This window comes from Cherax quadricarinatus, chromosome 15 (assembly GCF_038502225.1).
Source record: "Cherax quadricarinatus isolate ZL_2023a chromosome 15, ASM3850222v1, whole genome shotgun sequence".
NCBI lineage: Eukaryota > Metazoa > Arthropoda > Malacostraca > Decapoda > Parastacidae > Cherax > Cherax quadricarinatus.
In genome coordinates this window covers 41,420,428-41,437,798 of record NC_091306.1, presented here as the reverse complement: position 1 = coordinate 41,437,798, position 17,371 = coordinate 41,420,428, and the positions used below count along the sequence as shown (strand labels likewise).

At 41.2% G+C, this 17,371-nt stretch overlaps 1 protein-coding gene across 1 annotated transcript in view; it reads left to right on the top strand.

Moving 5' to 3' along the window:
• LOC128703308 (histone-lysine N-methyltransferase 2C) overlaps window positions 1-17,371 on the top strand; it is a 394,589-nt gene that overhangs the window by 170,404 nt on the left and 206,814 nt on the right. Inside the window, 2 exon segments of the mRNA XM_070085312.1 lie at window positions 4,240-5,245; window positions 16,001-16,122. Coding sequence (XP_069941413.1) covers window positions 4,240-5,245; window positions 16,001-16,122 — 1,128 coding nt within the window.

Below are 17,371 nucleotides of genomic sequence, written 5' to 3'. Positions count from 1 at the left end.
TCAGAAGCATGCTAACATAACATAACAGCTCAGATGACCCTCTGAGCTGCAACATCCCCACTTCTCCTTCAGAGTGCAGCACTGTACTTTCCACCTCCAGGACTCAGGCCAGTTAACCAGTTTCCCATGAAACATTTCATAAATGGTACTTTGCTTGCACTTCAACAGCACATCAGATGATAAAAACCACATGCTTTTATTCAGTCCTATCTAACATGCTCATTCAAGCCTGTTGGATGTCCAAGTCCTTAGCATGCAAACCTCTACCTTCATGGGATGACACTTTTCTCTCCGTCCTTCACCCCTGATTTGTGTACCCTCATAGTCATCTTATTTGTTTCCAAATGTCCAAATCACCACAATATGTGATGTTCTAATGAGGTATCAGCTGATACACTTGAAACATGCCACCATTGCAAAATTAAAAACTGCAAAACTTAAATTCTTTGTTTTATTTACATGCAAAATACCCAAACCACAGGCCTCTCATCAGGGTCAGGTTTGTTCAGATTGGACAGTTTCGTAATAGAAAGTCATAACTAATCCACTTGAATGTAAAACAAAAGCCTGTTAAGTCTTTTGTTCTATGGCAGGATTATGGTGTTTGCTTTCAGACATGAAAAAATGCAGGGAAATCATATGAGCTTCTCCATACATTCACCTATCACTTTATTTTCCTGTGTTTTATTTTTATTATCACACTGGCCGATTCCCACCAAGGCAGGGTGGCCCGAAAAAGAAAAACTTTCACCATCATTCACTCCATCACTGTCTTGCCAGAAGGGTGCTTTACACTACAGTTTTTAAACTGCAACATTAACACCCCTCCTTCAGAGTGCAGGCACTGTACTTCCCATCTCCAGGACTCAAGTCCGGCCTGCCGGTTTCCCTGAACCCCTTCATAAATGTTACTTTGCTCACACTCCAACAGCACGTCAAGTATTAAAAACCATTTGTCTCCATTCACTCCTATCAAACACGCTCACGCATGCCTGCTGGAAGTCCAAGCCCCTCGCACACAAAACCTCCTTTACCCCCTCCCTCCAACCTTTCCTAGGCCGACCCCTACCCCGCCTTCCTTCCACTACAGACTGATACACTCTTGAAGTCATTCTGTTTCGCTCCATTCTCTCTACATGTCCGAACCACCTCAACAACCCTTCCTCAGCCCTCTGGACAACAGTTTTGGTAATCCCGCACCTCCTCCTAACTTCCAAACTACGAATTCTCTGCATTATATTCACACCACACATTGCCCTCAGACATGACATCTCCACTGCCTCCAGCCTTCTCCTCGCTGCAACATTCATCACCCATGCTTCCTGTGTATGTTTTAATAATTCTTATTCCTCTAATATTGCCCTTTTAATTTAAACCTGGTCCAAGGCTGAGCCATTTTAACCATTATCCTTGGTATTTAACTCCAGACAATTAATATCTGCTGTACTATAATCCAGCCAGTTAGAAAATGGTCTGTAACTGTGGTTTGTTCATTATTTTATTATGTCAGTAGTATTATATTAGTTATATTTTTGCTGAAATCTGACCTGGTTATTCTGTTTGTCGCTTTGAAATCCTTCAATTCTATGACCCCTCCCCCCCACCCTGTCCATAAAGAAAACTTTGTTGGTGATTGTTGTGCATACTGCATATTTTGTTTTTGTGTAGTTTTAATATGATATGATAGTGGGAATGAGTGGGATTATGATTGGGATAATAAAAGCAGGGGGGAGATTTTGGACAAGTTGGCATATTTATTCAATGTATGTTTGAAAGAGAGAAAGCTATCTGAGTATTGGCACAAGGCATCTCTAGTTTTTGTTTTTTTTTGTTTTTTATAACAAGTTGGTTGTTTCCCACCGAGGCAGGGTGACCCAAAAAGAAAGAAAATCCCCAAAAAGAAAATACTTTCATCATCATTCAACACTTTCACCTCACTCATACATAATCACTGTTTTTGTAGAGGTGCCCAGAACACAATAGTTTAGAAGCATATACGTTTAAAGATACACAACATATCCCTCCAAACTGCCAATATCCCAAACCCCTCCTTTGAAGTGCAGGCATTGTACTTCCCATTTCCAGGACTCAAGTCCTGTTATATAAAAATAACCGGTATCAATGAATCCCTTCACTAAATATTACCCTGCTCACACTCCGTCAGGTCCCAAATACCATTTGTTTCCATTCACTCCTATCTAAAATGCTCACGCATGCTTGCTGGAAGTCCAAGCCCCCTCACCCACAAAACCTCTTTTACCCCCTCCCTCCAACCTATTCGAGGACGACCCCTACCCCGCCTTCCTTACCCTGCAGATTTATATGCTTTCCATGTCATTCTACTTTGATCCATTCTCTCTAAATGACCAAACCACCTCAACAACCCCTCTTCAGTCCTCTGATTAATACTTTTATTAACTCCACGCCTCCTAATTTTCACACTCCGAATTCTCTGCATAATATTTACACCGCACATTGCCCTTAGACAGGACATCTCCACCGCCTCCAACCGCCTCTTCGCTGCAGCATTTACAACCCATGCTTCACACCTATATAAGAGTGTTGGTACCACTATACTTTCATACATATCCTTCTTTGCCTCCATAAATAATGTTTTTTGTCTCCACATGTACCTCAGTGCACCACTCACCTTTTTACCTTCATCAGTTCTCTGGTTAACCTCATCCTTCATACATCCATCCACTGACATGTCAACTCTCAAATATCTGAAAACATTCACTTCTTTTCTTCTTCTTCTTCTTTTTAGTAATCTTTACAGGAAAAGGGGTTACTAGCTCATTGTTCCCGGCATTTTAGTTGACTTTTACAACACACATGGCTTACAGAGGAAAGATCTTTTTCCACTTCCCCATGGATATAAAAGGAAAAGTAATAAGACCAAGAACTATTAAGATAAAATCAAAGAAAAATTCAGATGAGTGTGTATAAATAAACCTGTACATGTATGTGTAGTGTGACCTAAGTGTAAGTTTAAGTAGCAAGACATACCTGTAATCTTGCATATTTATGAGACAGACAAAAAAAACCAGCAATCCTACCATCATGTAAAACAATTACAGGCTTTTGTTTTACATTCACTTGGCAGGACGGTAGTACCTCCCTGGGTGGTTGCTGTCTACCAATATTAGCAATATTACCAATATTAGCAGTTTGGAGGGATATGTTGTGTATCTTTATATGTATATGCTTCTAAACTGTTGTGTTCTGAGCACCTCTGCAAAAACAGTGATTATGTGTGAGTGAGGTGAAAGTGTTGAATGATGATGAAAGTATTTTCTTTTTGGGGATTTTCTTTCTTTTTGGGTCACCCTGCCTCGGTGGGAGACGGCTGACTTGTTGAAAAAAAAAAAAAAAAATTAACTTCTTCCATACTACTACTCTCCAATTTGATATCCAATTTTTCTTTATCTAAATAATTTGATACCCTCATCACCTTACTCTTTTTTATGTTCACTTTCAACTTTCTACCCTTACACACACACTAGTTATTTTGTATAAAAGAAATGGAAAAAGAATGCAAGAAGAGTAAGTTATGAGATGGTAGGATTGCAAAGGAACAGGAGCACAGTGGATGTTGGAAGGTATGGGATATGTGGATTATGTGTGCATTACAGCAGTATTTAAGTGAGTAGTATTAAAATAAGGGAAGAAACTGTTGATTGCATTTATGGATTTAGCAATGGGCACATAACAGTTTGGGTAGGAAATAGGGGTTGCAGACATATGGAATAGGTCATGCAGTATATATGTTGAGTTTAGTTTCATTGAGAATTGATACTTGAAAACAGAAGTAGCTAAGGTAGTCTTGCAAGTCAGAGAATCTGCATGATCTTAAATACTTAATAAATGAGAAGGATGCAAGATTTGATATGTAAAAGTGCATGACGGACCATGCCAGGAGTAAAAGCGTTATTTATTATGAACATCTGTGACATCAAAGGAACGGAGTTAGAACTTTAAATGTGAGAGGAGTATGTGAAATAAAGGAAAGAATTGTAAGAAAATTGAAAGATTATGCTTTGGCATGTAATGATTAATTTTTGTAGTCTTAAAAGTAGTGTGTTTATAGAATTGATATAAAAGGTTGAAGATGAAAAATGTAGGCTGCCATTGTAGAGATCTTTTCAAACAATATGGAGAATTAATTAATGTATAATTTTTCAGCATTTTAATAAGCATTTATTTCCATCATTATTTTTAATAAATTTTCTTGTTCAGGATGAGGATATGGCACAGGAGGATGAAAACAATGAGGCCATTGATGCCATCTTTGGCCAGGGTGGTGATATCACTGATATTCTTATGCATGATATCATAAATGGTGCCATGAAGGATGATGATGCTAACCTCACTGGTGACGATGACATATCTCAAGATGCCATCGATGTTCCTGGTGGCAGTGGCAATGGAACTAAGTTGACAGATATTCTTGGACCTGGCTTTAACCTTGATGTGGCAGACATTATGAAGAATCTTCCTGAAGATAGCACAGAAGATAGTCAAGATTCTACATTATCAACATCCATTCCTCCAACATCTACACTGGGTGGTGTAGAGGGTGAAGGTTCAGCTTGTTTAGATAGTGAAGCAAGTGTCAATAGTACTCCTACTGTATCACCTGCAACACAACCTACCAGTTCCCTTCCTTCTACTAAAGAAGCTCTTATGACTCCTATAACACCTTCGGTCACCCTTCCAGCAGCATCAACACTGCGTCCTAATCAACCCCCTGTTGCTCCATTGGGCTCTATGCCAACAGGATCATCAATGTCATGCATTCCACAAGGTCCAACATTGTCATCAGTTTCAATTTGTAATACAATCCAAGGCCTAAGTCCTATTCCATCCATTAGCTGTCCTACCACTATGCAAAATCCTGTTGGACTTGCCAGCCCCATTACGCATCAGAGTCCTTCAGCTCTTCCAAGTCCATTACCAAGTCCTATCACTGGAGGCTCAATTTTATCCCAGTCCCATCCCAGTCCTCTCTCTCGTCCAGATTCACAAGCCTCATCTCATGGATACCCAAATACTCCATCATCTTTCACCACAAACAAGCCTCCAACTCCTACAGTTCCTGAGCCACAGAAAGTTTGGTCAAGTAATGATTCACAGTCACAGAGCCTTAGTCTAGAAGAGGATGAATCTCTTGGTGCAAAGGCTACCAAGGCAGCTGTGTTATATGTCAACGTCCACAAACCCACCCTCAAAACTGATTATCCAGGTAAGTTAGAAAAGTAAACATTTCCTGCTACTTAGTTATATACGTGTTGTTATTTCACATTTTCTTGAAGAATAGTTGATTTTTCAAAGAATGTATACTGTGGAACCTCAAATATCGAACTTAATCCGTTCCAGGAGTTAGTTCTGAATTCGAAAAGTCTGAAAAGCGAAGCAATATTTCCCATAAGAAATAATGGAAATACAATTAATCCATTCCAAAAACCCAAAAATATTCACCAAAAAAATACATTTTATAGAGATTAATTATAGTTTTACACACACAACAAATATAGTGTTCAATTATGTATTAATAAATTTAAATAAACTTATAAATAACATTTTACTTACCTTTATTGAAGATTAGTGATGGCATCTGGAAGATAGGGAGGAGGAGAGAGGGAGTTGGGGTTAGTGTTTAGAAGGAGAATCCTCCTCCATGAGGACTTCAGGTATCAAAGCTCTCTCTGAGGTTACTTCCCTTCTGTCTTTTAATGCCACTAAGACCAGCTTGAGAGTCACTGGACCCCTGTCTCACAAAATAAATGTCCACAGTCCTCTATTTCTGGTGCTTCTTTAAGATTTCCCTAAAATGGGACATGGTTCTGTCACTGAACTTGTTGCAAAGATGGCTTGTTTCAGCTTGCTCAGGGTGGTACTGGACATCATTCCACTTCTGTATTATTTCCTTCTTCATGTCTATGGTGTTTCTCACTTTCTTTACTACAGGGGTACCGCTAGCAAGTTTCATTGCTCCCATTCTAGCTTATTTCACAGTCCCACAAACACGATGAAATAATCGTAAAATGTTTGAATGAGAGCGCAGGTTAGTGTTCACTCAAGCATCAACAAAACCAGACTGGCTCACGACGCCTGCATGGGGACGCGGGCTGACAGACAGGTCCAGTACCCGGTGGTTCGAAAATAGGGTCGAGTTCGACAATAGGGACAAAGTTGGTTCGAAAAAAGGGTTCTATTTTCAAAGACTTCGATAAGCAATACGTTCGATATTTGAGGTTCCATTGTACTTCCATTGTTAAGTTTGAGTATATTTTGGACTGTGTGTGTGTTGTATGGAAAGCTAATCAAAATACTGTAAATGTAGAAAATCTAATAAACCATACCACAAATGGGGATTGAACTCGTGGCGAGTGATGCGGAAAACTCCAGGCCAGTGGCTTACATGCTGGGCTGGAGTTTTGCGACTCACCATGAATTCAATCCTTGTCAGTGGTATGGTTTGTTTCCAATCGTGTCATTACGATGTCATGAGTCAGAAAATCTAGTATTTGTAGGAGAGAAAGGGGGGAGAGATTGGAGTGAGAAGGAGAGATGCAAGAGAGAAAGGGAGATGGAGAGAGAGTGAGGGGGGATGGGGAGAGAAAGAGAGGGGGGTGGGGATAGAGAGGAGGGATGGAGAGAGAGAGAGAGAGTGGGGGATAGGGAGAGAGAGAGAGAGGGGGATGGAGAGAGAGAGAGAGAGTAGGGGAAGGAGAGAGAGAGAGAGAGGGGGGATGGGGAGAGAGAAGGGGTTGGGAGAGAGAGGGGGGATGGGGATAGTGAGAGGGGGGATGGGGATAGTGAGAGGGGGGATGTGGATAGTGAGAGGGGGGATGTGGATAGAGAGAGGGGGGGATGGGTATAAAGAGAGAGGCACCTTAAATGCCTTACACACCCACCACCTCAAGCTGACCACTTCATGAGGAGCCAGTCTATCAGCATACTGTTGGGCAACATTAGGAGTTTCAGTACTAATGTTGAAGAGCTCTCACACAGTTTTGTGAACACTCAACATCCTGACATGATAGCTGTTGTTGAAACATTTTTGGACGACAGGACTCCAGAAAATTTTGCAAGAATTGCTGGCTATACCTCATGGATGAGAAGAGACAGGCAAGGGCAAGGAGGAGGTGTTGCTGTGTGCTTCTATAAAAGTGTACATGCCCAGCACATTGATGTTGCCACCCCTACTCATCTTGAAATGATGTTCTTCAAGCTCTGCATAAACTCTTGTACCTCTGTACTAGCATGTGCAAAGTACAGACCTCAGTGGCAACATGCAGACCCTATCAACTTCCTAATGGAAAATATCGACTCCCTTCTGCTACAACACAACTGTCAACATATCATAATTGTTGGTGACCTCAATCAACACCTTATACAGAGGGACTTTGATGACCTTCTTGCAGTATTTGACATGAGAAACTTTGTTGATTTTCCAACTCACATCTCTGGCTCCTCCCTTGACCCAGTAGTGAGTGATCTGGCAGAAGGTATAGTCACTTGTCAACCCCTCGGCTACATTGGATCATCTGACCACAAGGCTGTTTTTATGACACTTAAGATCCCAACAGAACGAGGTGAGGAGTCCACACACACAACCTGGCTATGGGAAAGAGGTAATTGGCAAGCCCTTTGCTCTGAGCTTGCCACCACCGATTGGAATGCTCTTCTTCAGGGGGATGTTGAAAACCAAGTGAAAGCCTTCACTGGACACATCCTTAATCTACAACAAGAACACATTCCTCACCAGCAATATGTGACGAAGCCTACAGATCAGCCTTGGTTTGGCTTTCGTTGTAGAGAGGCTGCTACTGCTAAGTACAAAGCATGGTGAAGGTATAAGAGATATCCTACCACCTATAACAGGAACTTGCACAGGCAAGCCTATAGGCATATGGGTGACATTCAAAAGTGGGCCATTGCTAAATGGGAGGTGGACACAAAAAAAAGCTAGCATCAGGTAGGGTAGGCTCCGAAACCTGGTGGTCCCTGGTCAAGGACAGACAAGGGTATCTGCCTGATGAACTCGTTCCACCTCTAAATCGACAGGATGGGTCAAGAGAAGGCTGACCTCTTTGCTGAACACTTTGCTACCAGAATGCAAGTTTCTGATCCAGCAAGGGACCCTCCTTGGCTAGCTGCAAGAACTGTGTCAAAACTGTCAGTGGTGACAATAAGGCAGGAGGAGGTGCATTTCCTTCTTAAATTGCTTGACCAAGAAAAGGCTGTGGGCCCAGACAAGTTGAGCCCAAGATTGCTGAGATGTGCAGACCAGCTAGCAGCACCTCTAACTCACATCTTTCAGCACTGCCTAGTACAGTGTAAATGGCCCTCTCTATGGAAAGAGGCAAATGTAGTCCCTGTTCACAAAAAGAAGAGCAGAGCAGAAATCAGCAACTACAGACCAGTGTCACTCTTGTCAATCACTGGTAAGATCCTTGAGACAATAATCTCAAGACAAATGACAAGAGTTTTTTGACTACCACTCACTACTTTGTGATCGTCAATATGGCTTCAGGAAAGGTTACTCTGCTGCTGATCTGTTGTTAAACCTCTCCACGAAGTGGCACCAGTCACTGGATGAATCCAAAGTCAGCTCTGTGGTAGCACTGGACATTGCTGGTGCTTTCATCCGAGTGTGGCAGCAGGGCCTCTTAACAAAACTTCAAGCACTGGGAATTGCAGGCTCTATGCTATGTCTCCTCAGTGATTACCTTCATGGTAGATCTCTAAGGGTAGTTCTCAATGGAACAGAATCAGCAAGACATCCTATTGGGGCAAGTGTTCCACAAGGAAGCATGCTGGGACCATTGTTATGGAATGTCTACTTCAATGACCTTCTTCATCTCATCCCAGAATCCCATGCATATGCAGACAAATGTACACTGACATTCACTTATCCAAGAGAAGAAATGCCAGCTGCTCTAAGCTACATCAATCACCAGCTAAGAGCTATATCAGCTTGGGGAAATAGATGGCAAGTAACATTTGCACCTGAGAAAATCCAAATGATGATGGTCTCTAGGCACCATGATGGTAATGCTGGTGCAGTAGTAAGGATGAATGGGAGGGTGTTGGCACCTGGAGAAGAAGTTGATATCCTTGGGGTGAAATTTGACTCCAAACTAACCATGAAGAACCATGTTGTAAATCTTGCAAACAAGGCAGCCAGGAAGCTTACAGCACTTCGCCGTATCTCGCATCTGCTTGACAGTAGGGGTTGCAAGATTCTGTACGAGGCACAAGTACGCTCACACCTTGAGTATGCTCCACTTTCTTGGTTTGCCTGTCTCCCCTCTCATCTGCGACTGCTTGACAGAGAAGAGAACAAAGCAAGACGTCTCATCTCTCGCCTGGACCCATCCTGGATAGATCTGTCATTTCAGCAGAGCCTTCAACACAGGAGGGATGTGGGTGGCCTTACTGTTATGTACAAGGCCAATATTGTCAAAGTACCACACTTGGATCCACTTCGAGGACAGCATGAAACAAGCTTTTATGCCACAAGACTGGCAGAATGCAGCAACTTCACTCTGGCTGTACCCTTCTCCAGACCATTACTCCATCTGAGATCATATATACCCAGGATGACTCGAGTATGGAACACATTCGTACAGCATAATGATGTCAACGAGATAAAGTCAGTTGATCAAATGAAAATGCTGGCCCACAGATGGCTCCAACTTCATCCTGTTCCCTACTTGTATGTCTCATAACAATGAAAATGCTTTCAAATGAGCTGATGTAGGTAACAGCTCTTAGCTTGCCAATAAAACTGACTCGGGAAATCGTAATGACACGATTGCAAACAAACCATACCCCGGCCGGGATTGAACCCGCGGTCAGAGAGTCTCAAAACTCCAGCCCGTTGTGTTAGCCACTAGACCAGCTAGCCACAATAAGATTCGTCCAACTAGGTACAGTGGACCCCCGCATAGCGAACTTAATCCGTGCAAGAGGGCTGGTCGTTATGCGAAATGTTCGCTATGCGAATTAATTTTCCCCATAAGAAATAATGGAAATAAAATTAATCCGTGCAAGACACCCAAAAGTATGAAAAAAAAATTTTTTTACCACAAAAAAATGTTAATTTTAGTACACACAAACTGAAAAAGGCATGCACAATTACATGACACTTACTTTTATTGAAGATCTGGTGATGATTGATGGGATGGGAGGAGGGGAGAGAGAGTGTTAGTGTTTAGAAGGGGAATCCCCTTCCATTAACACTTGAGGAGGCAAGTCCTTTTCCGGGGTTACTTCCCTTCTTCTTTTAATGCCACTAGGACCAGCTTCAGAGTCACTGGACTTCTTTCTGTCCATAGAGCTCTGTACCTCCCGTTCCTTTACGATTTGTCTAAAATGGGCCATAACATTGTCATTGAAATAGTCACCAGCACGGCTTGCAACAGCTGTGTCAGGGTGATTTTCATCCATAAAGGTTTGCAGTTCAACCCACTGTGCACACATTTCCTTAATTTTTGAAGTAGGCACAATGGATTCCACAACTGGCATAGGCTTCTCAGGGTTAGCCCCAAACCCTTCAAAATCTTTCTTAATTTCCATACTAATTCTCACCCTTTTTACCACAGGGTTGGCACTAGAAGCTTTCTTGGGGCCCATGGTCACTTATTTTCAACAAACAGAACCGAAAACACTGTAATAATACGAAATATTCCGAGTGTATGCTTGAATGTTACCGCGGAGGCTAGCTGGTAAACAATGGGACAGGCGGCACATGTGAGGCTGGCTGAGGCCGCACATTGGACGCGTCTCGGACGAAGTTCGCTGAGCGGGTTTTTGTCTACTATGCGGGGCAAAATTTTAGCGATCAAAGCGTTCGCTATGCGGAATGTTCGCTATGCAAGGCGTTCGCTATGCGGGGGTCCACTGTATATTTCTACACCATAGGAAGGTTAGCACAGGCACCACTGTGACCACAAATGCAAGTTTTTACAGACGAATCTCCAGCTAGCGTGGCCGTGACGAACTCTAGTTCAAGTCCCTTCACTGCTGTCAACATGACTCACGAAATCGTAATGACACAATTGCAAACAAACCATACCCCGGCCGGGATTGAACCCGCGGTCAAAGAGTCTCAAAACTCCAGCCCGTCGCGTTAGCCACGGGCTGGGGTTCAATCCCGGCCAGGGTATGGTTTGTTTGCAATCGTGTCATTACGATTTCGTGAGTCATGTTGACGGCAGTGAAGAGACTTGAACTAGAGTTCGTCACGGCCACACTAGCTGGAGATTCGTCTGTAAAAACTTGCATTTGTGGTCACAGTGGTGCCTGTGCTAACCTTCCTATGGTGTAGAAATATACCTAGTTGGACGAATCTTATTGTGGCTAGCTGGTCTAGTGGCTAACGCGACGGGCTGGAGTTTTGAGACTCTCTGACCGCGGGTTCAATCCCGGCCGGGGTATGGTTTGGTTTGCCAATGAAGTTAGGAATCCTTAACCTGTAAGTAGCTTGTCAATAAAACTAGGGATCCTTAACCTAATCTTGTCAAACCCTGAGCAAAAAAAAAGAGAGAGAGAGAGAGATGGAGAGAAAGGGGGATAAAGGAGTTAGGGAGGGAGTGGGAGGGAGAGAGTGGGAGGGAGGGAGTGGGAGGGAGAGAGTGGGAGGGAGAGAGTGGGAGGGAGAGAGTGGGAGGGAGAGGGAGGGAGGGAGAGAGAGGGAGGGAGGGAGAGAGGGAGAGGGAGGGAGGGAGAGGGAGAGAGAGAGAGAGGGAGGGAGAGAGAGTGGGAGGGAGAGAGAGAGAGGGATGGAGAGGGAGAGGGATGGAGGGAGAGGGAGGGAGGGAGAGTGGGAGTGGGAGGGAGAGGGAGAGGGGGAGGGAGGGAGAGAGAGGGAGGGTGAGAGAGAGAGGGAGGGAGAGAGGGGAGAGAGAGAGAGAGAGAGAGGGAGGGAGAGAGAGAGAGGGAGGGAGAGAGAGAGAGGGAGGGAGAGAGAGAGAGGGAGGGAGAGAGAGAGAGGGAGGGAGAGAGAGAGAGGGAGAGAGAGAGAGAGGGAGGGAGAGAGAGAGAGGGAGGGAGAGAGAGAGAGAGAGGGAGGGAGAGAGAGAGAGGGAGGGAGAGAGAGAGAGGGAGAGAGAGAGGGAGAGAGAGAGAGCGCAAGTGAGGGAGGGAGGGAGGAGGAGGAGGATACAAAGTAAAAAAGCAAAGGGGCTGAAAGAGGTGATAGGACACAGGAAAGAAGAGTGTTGAGATAGTGAATGAAGAAGTCTATTTGGGTAACTGTGAATGCCTACAGGCTTGTGTGTATGCTCTAATTTATTTTTAGCTGGAGTGATACAGCTATGTTCATGGTTTTTTATTTTTTTTCAGTTACTTAGTCATATCAGTAATATGCATTGTGCAAATTATTTTGACACTAGCATGAGATATTTATACCTTTATAAATTCAGATTGTAATTGTATAATATTTTATCCTGGGCTTTCTAACTAATGAGTCTGTATGGAATAAAATAGTAAAAGAATTATCCAAATGTTGCTATGAAATTAGTAATAGTGTATATTCAAAATAGTTTTTATTTATACATTTGTTTCCCATTGTGACATGGTAACCTTAAGAAAAACTCATTAACCATCATTCATTATCTGACTGTCTTTCCAAAAGTACACAGGTGTCAGAGATCAAGTGATCCATTGAACTGTAACAGCAAAACCCATCCTTCAAAGTGTAGCACTATTTTCCACCTTCAGAATTCCAATTCAGCTAACTGATTTCTAGATTTCTTCATGTATGTATATATGTAAAACCTTGCTTACACTCCAACAACACATCAGAGCCTCAAAATTCATTGTTTCCACCAAGTCTCATGTTAAATACCCACATACATTTCTTGGATGCTCAGATCCCTGCCTCTGAAAACCTAAGTCTTCATAGAATGTATCGCCAATCTTTTAATCCAACCCAGATTTATAAACCATTCTGGCCACACTAACTTGCTTCATCCTTTATAAATGATCAAAGGTCATTTGGGATTATTTCTTTCATAACATCCAAATTATACTTTTCATAACACCATAACACTTGAATTATATCTTTCTTAACACTTCTTATTCTCTTGAATATCTTACCACACATCGACCTCAAACGTGACATATTGACTACCTCCATACTGCAACATTCAAAGACCATGTCTCAGACCCCATGAAAAATATTAGTACCACTACAACCTTGACACTTTACCACTTTTGTATTCATTAACCTGTAAACGGTCTAAACGTATATGTACGTTCACTACTGTACTGCCCCAACTTTTTTGAGAAAAAAAAACATTGTTGTTTTTTAATAGGAAAATGTTGTTTTTTAATAGGAAAAAATAGCATATGGTACCCAGGCATCCCCAATTATTTTAATATGGTGCACAGTGAGTGCTCACACCCATTCTCACATGTCTAGGTGACTCAGACTTATAATGGCAATGTTAAATGTAGGACACATAAAACGTATATGTACGTTTGGGGCACTAGCGGTAAAAACGTATATATACGTTTGGACCATTTACGGGTTAACCCTTTCGGGATCGGTCCCGTAATATGGATTTGAAGCCAGGGTTGATCCCGTAAAACTATGCCAAAATTCTAGCGGTTTCCAGTCGTGCGGGAGAAAGCTGGTAGGCTTACATTTGAGAGAATAGGTATGCGTGGTCATTGTGTGCAGTATAAAAAAAAATCCTGCAGCACACAGTGCATAATGAGAAGAAAAACTGTGACTGTGTTTTTGGTGTAAAACAGCGACTTGGTTTCTTGGTCTCATTTGATAGAGTGGAAGATATATTTTTGAAATAAAGATAATTTTGAATGGTTTACAGGCTAAAAAGCAGCTTGAAATTGAGCTCAAAGTAGCGGAAATGTTTGATTTTTGCCGATATTCAAGAGTAAACAAAACGTGTCATGTGTCCAATACACATCAACTGGCTGGTCTGATATACACTCACAAATGCACTGACATTATTTATACAATTATTACCATTATGTAGTAGTCAGAATAACAGTAAATCTTCTGTTTTTTGTGTGAATAAAAATTCAAAATGAAAAGCAAACATAATTTAAGAGGGGCTTGGGGATGTGACTAATGAATAGAGAAAATGTTTTTTGAGTGCCAGGAATGTCTATATTATTTTTTCTGGACCTTATTTTGAAATTGGCCTTCCTTGAATTTTGTGTGAAATTGGCCAAATTAGTAATTTCTGATCATTGTATTGGGTAAATGAAATAGGTTAATGGGCAGTTTCTTGTACTCAGTCGATAGAATAAAAGGAGTTCTAGCTAAAGAGCTGAGTTTGGACAACTGGAATAGTGGAATCAGCCCAGATTGGGCTCAATGTGGGTGAAATCGCTGATGAGTAAATATAATTGAGACTGTTAACTTTGCGAGAGCGTAATTCCGTAAGTTTTCTGTTAAATTTCATGCTTTTGGTTTCATTACCTTCGGGAATATTCTCTATAATTTCATAGGATTTTTTTTTTTTTATATGTATATAAATTCTTTGACCATGGGAGCAAGTTTGCGAGCAGGGGTCTCAACCCTCAGACTCCACAACATTACAGCCACCTACTTTCCCTAATCAATTCTGATTCATGTCGTTTTTAGACTCATTTGCCAACATGCACTCCCAGATACCTAAATACATTTACCTAGTCCATACTCCTTCCCTCCAATCTGATGTTCATTCTTTCTTTTCCTGGACTAATTGCTATTATTATTATGTAATTATTTTTTTGTGTTCACTTTTTGCTCCTGTTTGTGAATCCTAAACTTCTCCACAAACCTCTTCTACTTCTTTCAAGCACTCGTTCTTCCAATGCTAATATTCGTTTTTTTTTTTATAACTCCATTTATAAACCTATTGATCAACCACTATAACATTGTATATACAGTGAAACCTCAGTATTACAGATTAATGGGGAAAAGGGGGTGTCCATTTAAATGAAAATTCATTGCATTGAAATGCACAATGCACAGTGTAGCAGGCTTGGTCTGTTATTTGGTGAATGTACCAGACACACACACACACACACACACACACACACACACACACACACACACACACACACACACACACACACACACACACACACACACACACACACACACACACACACACACACACACACACACACACACACACACACACACACACACACACACACACACACACACTTTCACACACACACACACACACACACACACACTATCACACACACACACACACACACACACACACACACACACACACACACACACACACACACACACACACACACACACACACACACACACACACACACACACACACACACACACACACACACACACACACACACACACACACACTATCAGTAATAGACAAATGGCCAGTTCAGCAGATTTCATCCATTGCATTGAACCTTTGCTTGGCCAGTTATTTTGTATCTGAAATCCATAACAAGGAGGTTCTTTTTTATCATGGTTTTACTGTACCTTTTTAAGGCCCACTTTTACTGGGAATTATTTCTTTACCCACCTTCATATGCTAAACTGAGCCTTATTGTTCACATAAAACACAGCAGCTTTCATACATTTGAAACACCTGTCACATCACTTCCCTACAGGCACAGCATAGAAAAAGCTGTACAGTTTTATTCGGGTTTCTAATACTCTGAACAGAGAAAAGTGGTGCTGTAGAAAAGAAAAAATCCATGAATTTTGCACATATTCATATTGTTTGCCAAGAGTACCATTTGTAAGCATAGCAAGTGTGTAATTTAGGCCATTTATAAGTTGGAATCTTCCTGTGTATCACCTGTTTGAAAGAATATTAAGGTAATTTTTGTAGTTAGGTTTAGATGTGCCTTTGCATAAAATATTTTCGTGCAAGTTAGGATTTCTGATAATCATTTGTATTTTTTTTTTTTTTTTTTTTTTAACAATTTAGTCTGAATGTATTAGTCTGAGACATACTACTTTTTTTAACACCAGCTGTGGCAGATCGAGAACGACAGATTAGACGCATATGGAAGAATCTGAAGGATACTGAACAGAAGAAGATGTTAATTCAGAGAGCTCGTGAGAACAAAAAGGAATATTATAAAAACAAGCAGGTCAGACAACTTATATATCTGAGCTTAATGCTCTTCTGTACTGTATTTCATTTGTGTTTCTGTAAAAATATGAGCAAGCCCACATGTTTCTTTTGCAGTGTAAATATGTTTGGTTTTTGTATATTGATTTACTTTGTTATATACTTTTCTTTATTAGCCATATAATCAATGTTAATGCTACCATCGTGGTTGTGTCATATGAGTTAACTGCCACTGTTGAGATTTTGTGAATATGAATTCCCATATGATACCTTGAGGGTGGCTGGGAGTGTCATCTTACATCAGCTTGTTGGTGCTACTAAGATCATTTTCATGTCATAATCAAATATGTAGCAAAGTTTTATGGCATCTTGTGTATTAACTAAGTGTATATTCTAAGTAGACAGTGTATGTTCAGCAGATTATTTTCAAATGGTCAGTTATGCATTGAAGCATTAACAAATTTGCTTGATAGCTTACTTTTATAGTTATGTTCAGAAATGTAGAAATGTTGAGTGTCAGATGGGTAAAATAGTACCCATCAGGAATGATACCTTTCAACTTGAATATAAGAGGAAAATACAGTAGGTTGTGAGGTGAAGGCAAGCGGAGATGATACCCTTTACAATCCCTCATGCCTTGGCCAAAATGTAGTGGCCGTTAATGTTATGATAGTGCAACATTTTAATAGTGAGGTGGCCAGTAGTGCACAAAATGCTATGCATTATGCAAAATTGAACACAAGAGCTAATTTTGAGTAAAGTATGGTAAGGAAATTATTGACAAGAATTTGGTGCAAGTCTTCAGCCCTGTCGTATAGCTGAATAGACATCACAAAACTGTTGTAAGTATAAAAGTAAAAGTTGTTATTGTATTGTACTTGTGAAAAAAAATTCTTTGTGGAAATATGGATTAAGGGAAAAATTCAGATACGGTTGTAATACAAGTGTACCAGGAGCAATCACGTTAACCTACAGGCCTGCCCACTGCTTGAGGTTGCCATCATTATTTCTGACCAGTTGCAAGAAATCTCCATGCTAAGTCTCTCTACATTATATATACTAAATAATAAGTTTCACAATTTAACTTGGAGAATAACACAGAAATAAATATGGAAAACCTTCTCTCTTTGCCATTGGCCAGTTGCCAAGGTCAGTGGAGTTAGATACCAGTACATCAGGAATTATTATATCAAATGGTGTTAGATGGATTTCCTACAAAACAAAAAAACATTATAAAAGGTCAGCTTACTAGCTGATATAACACCCCA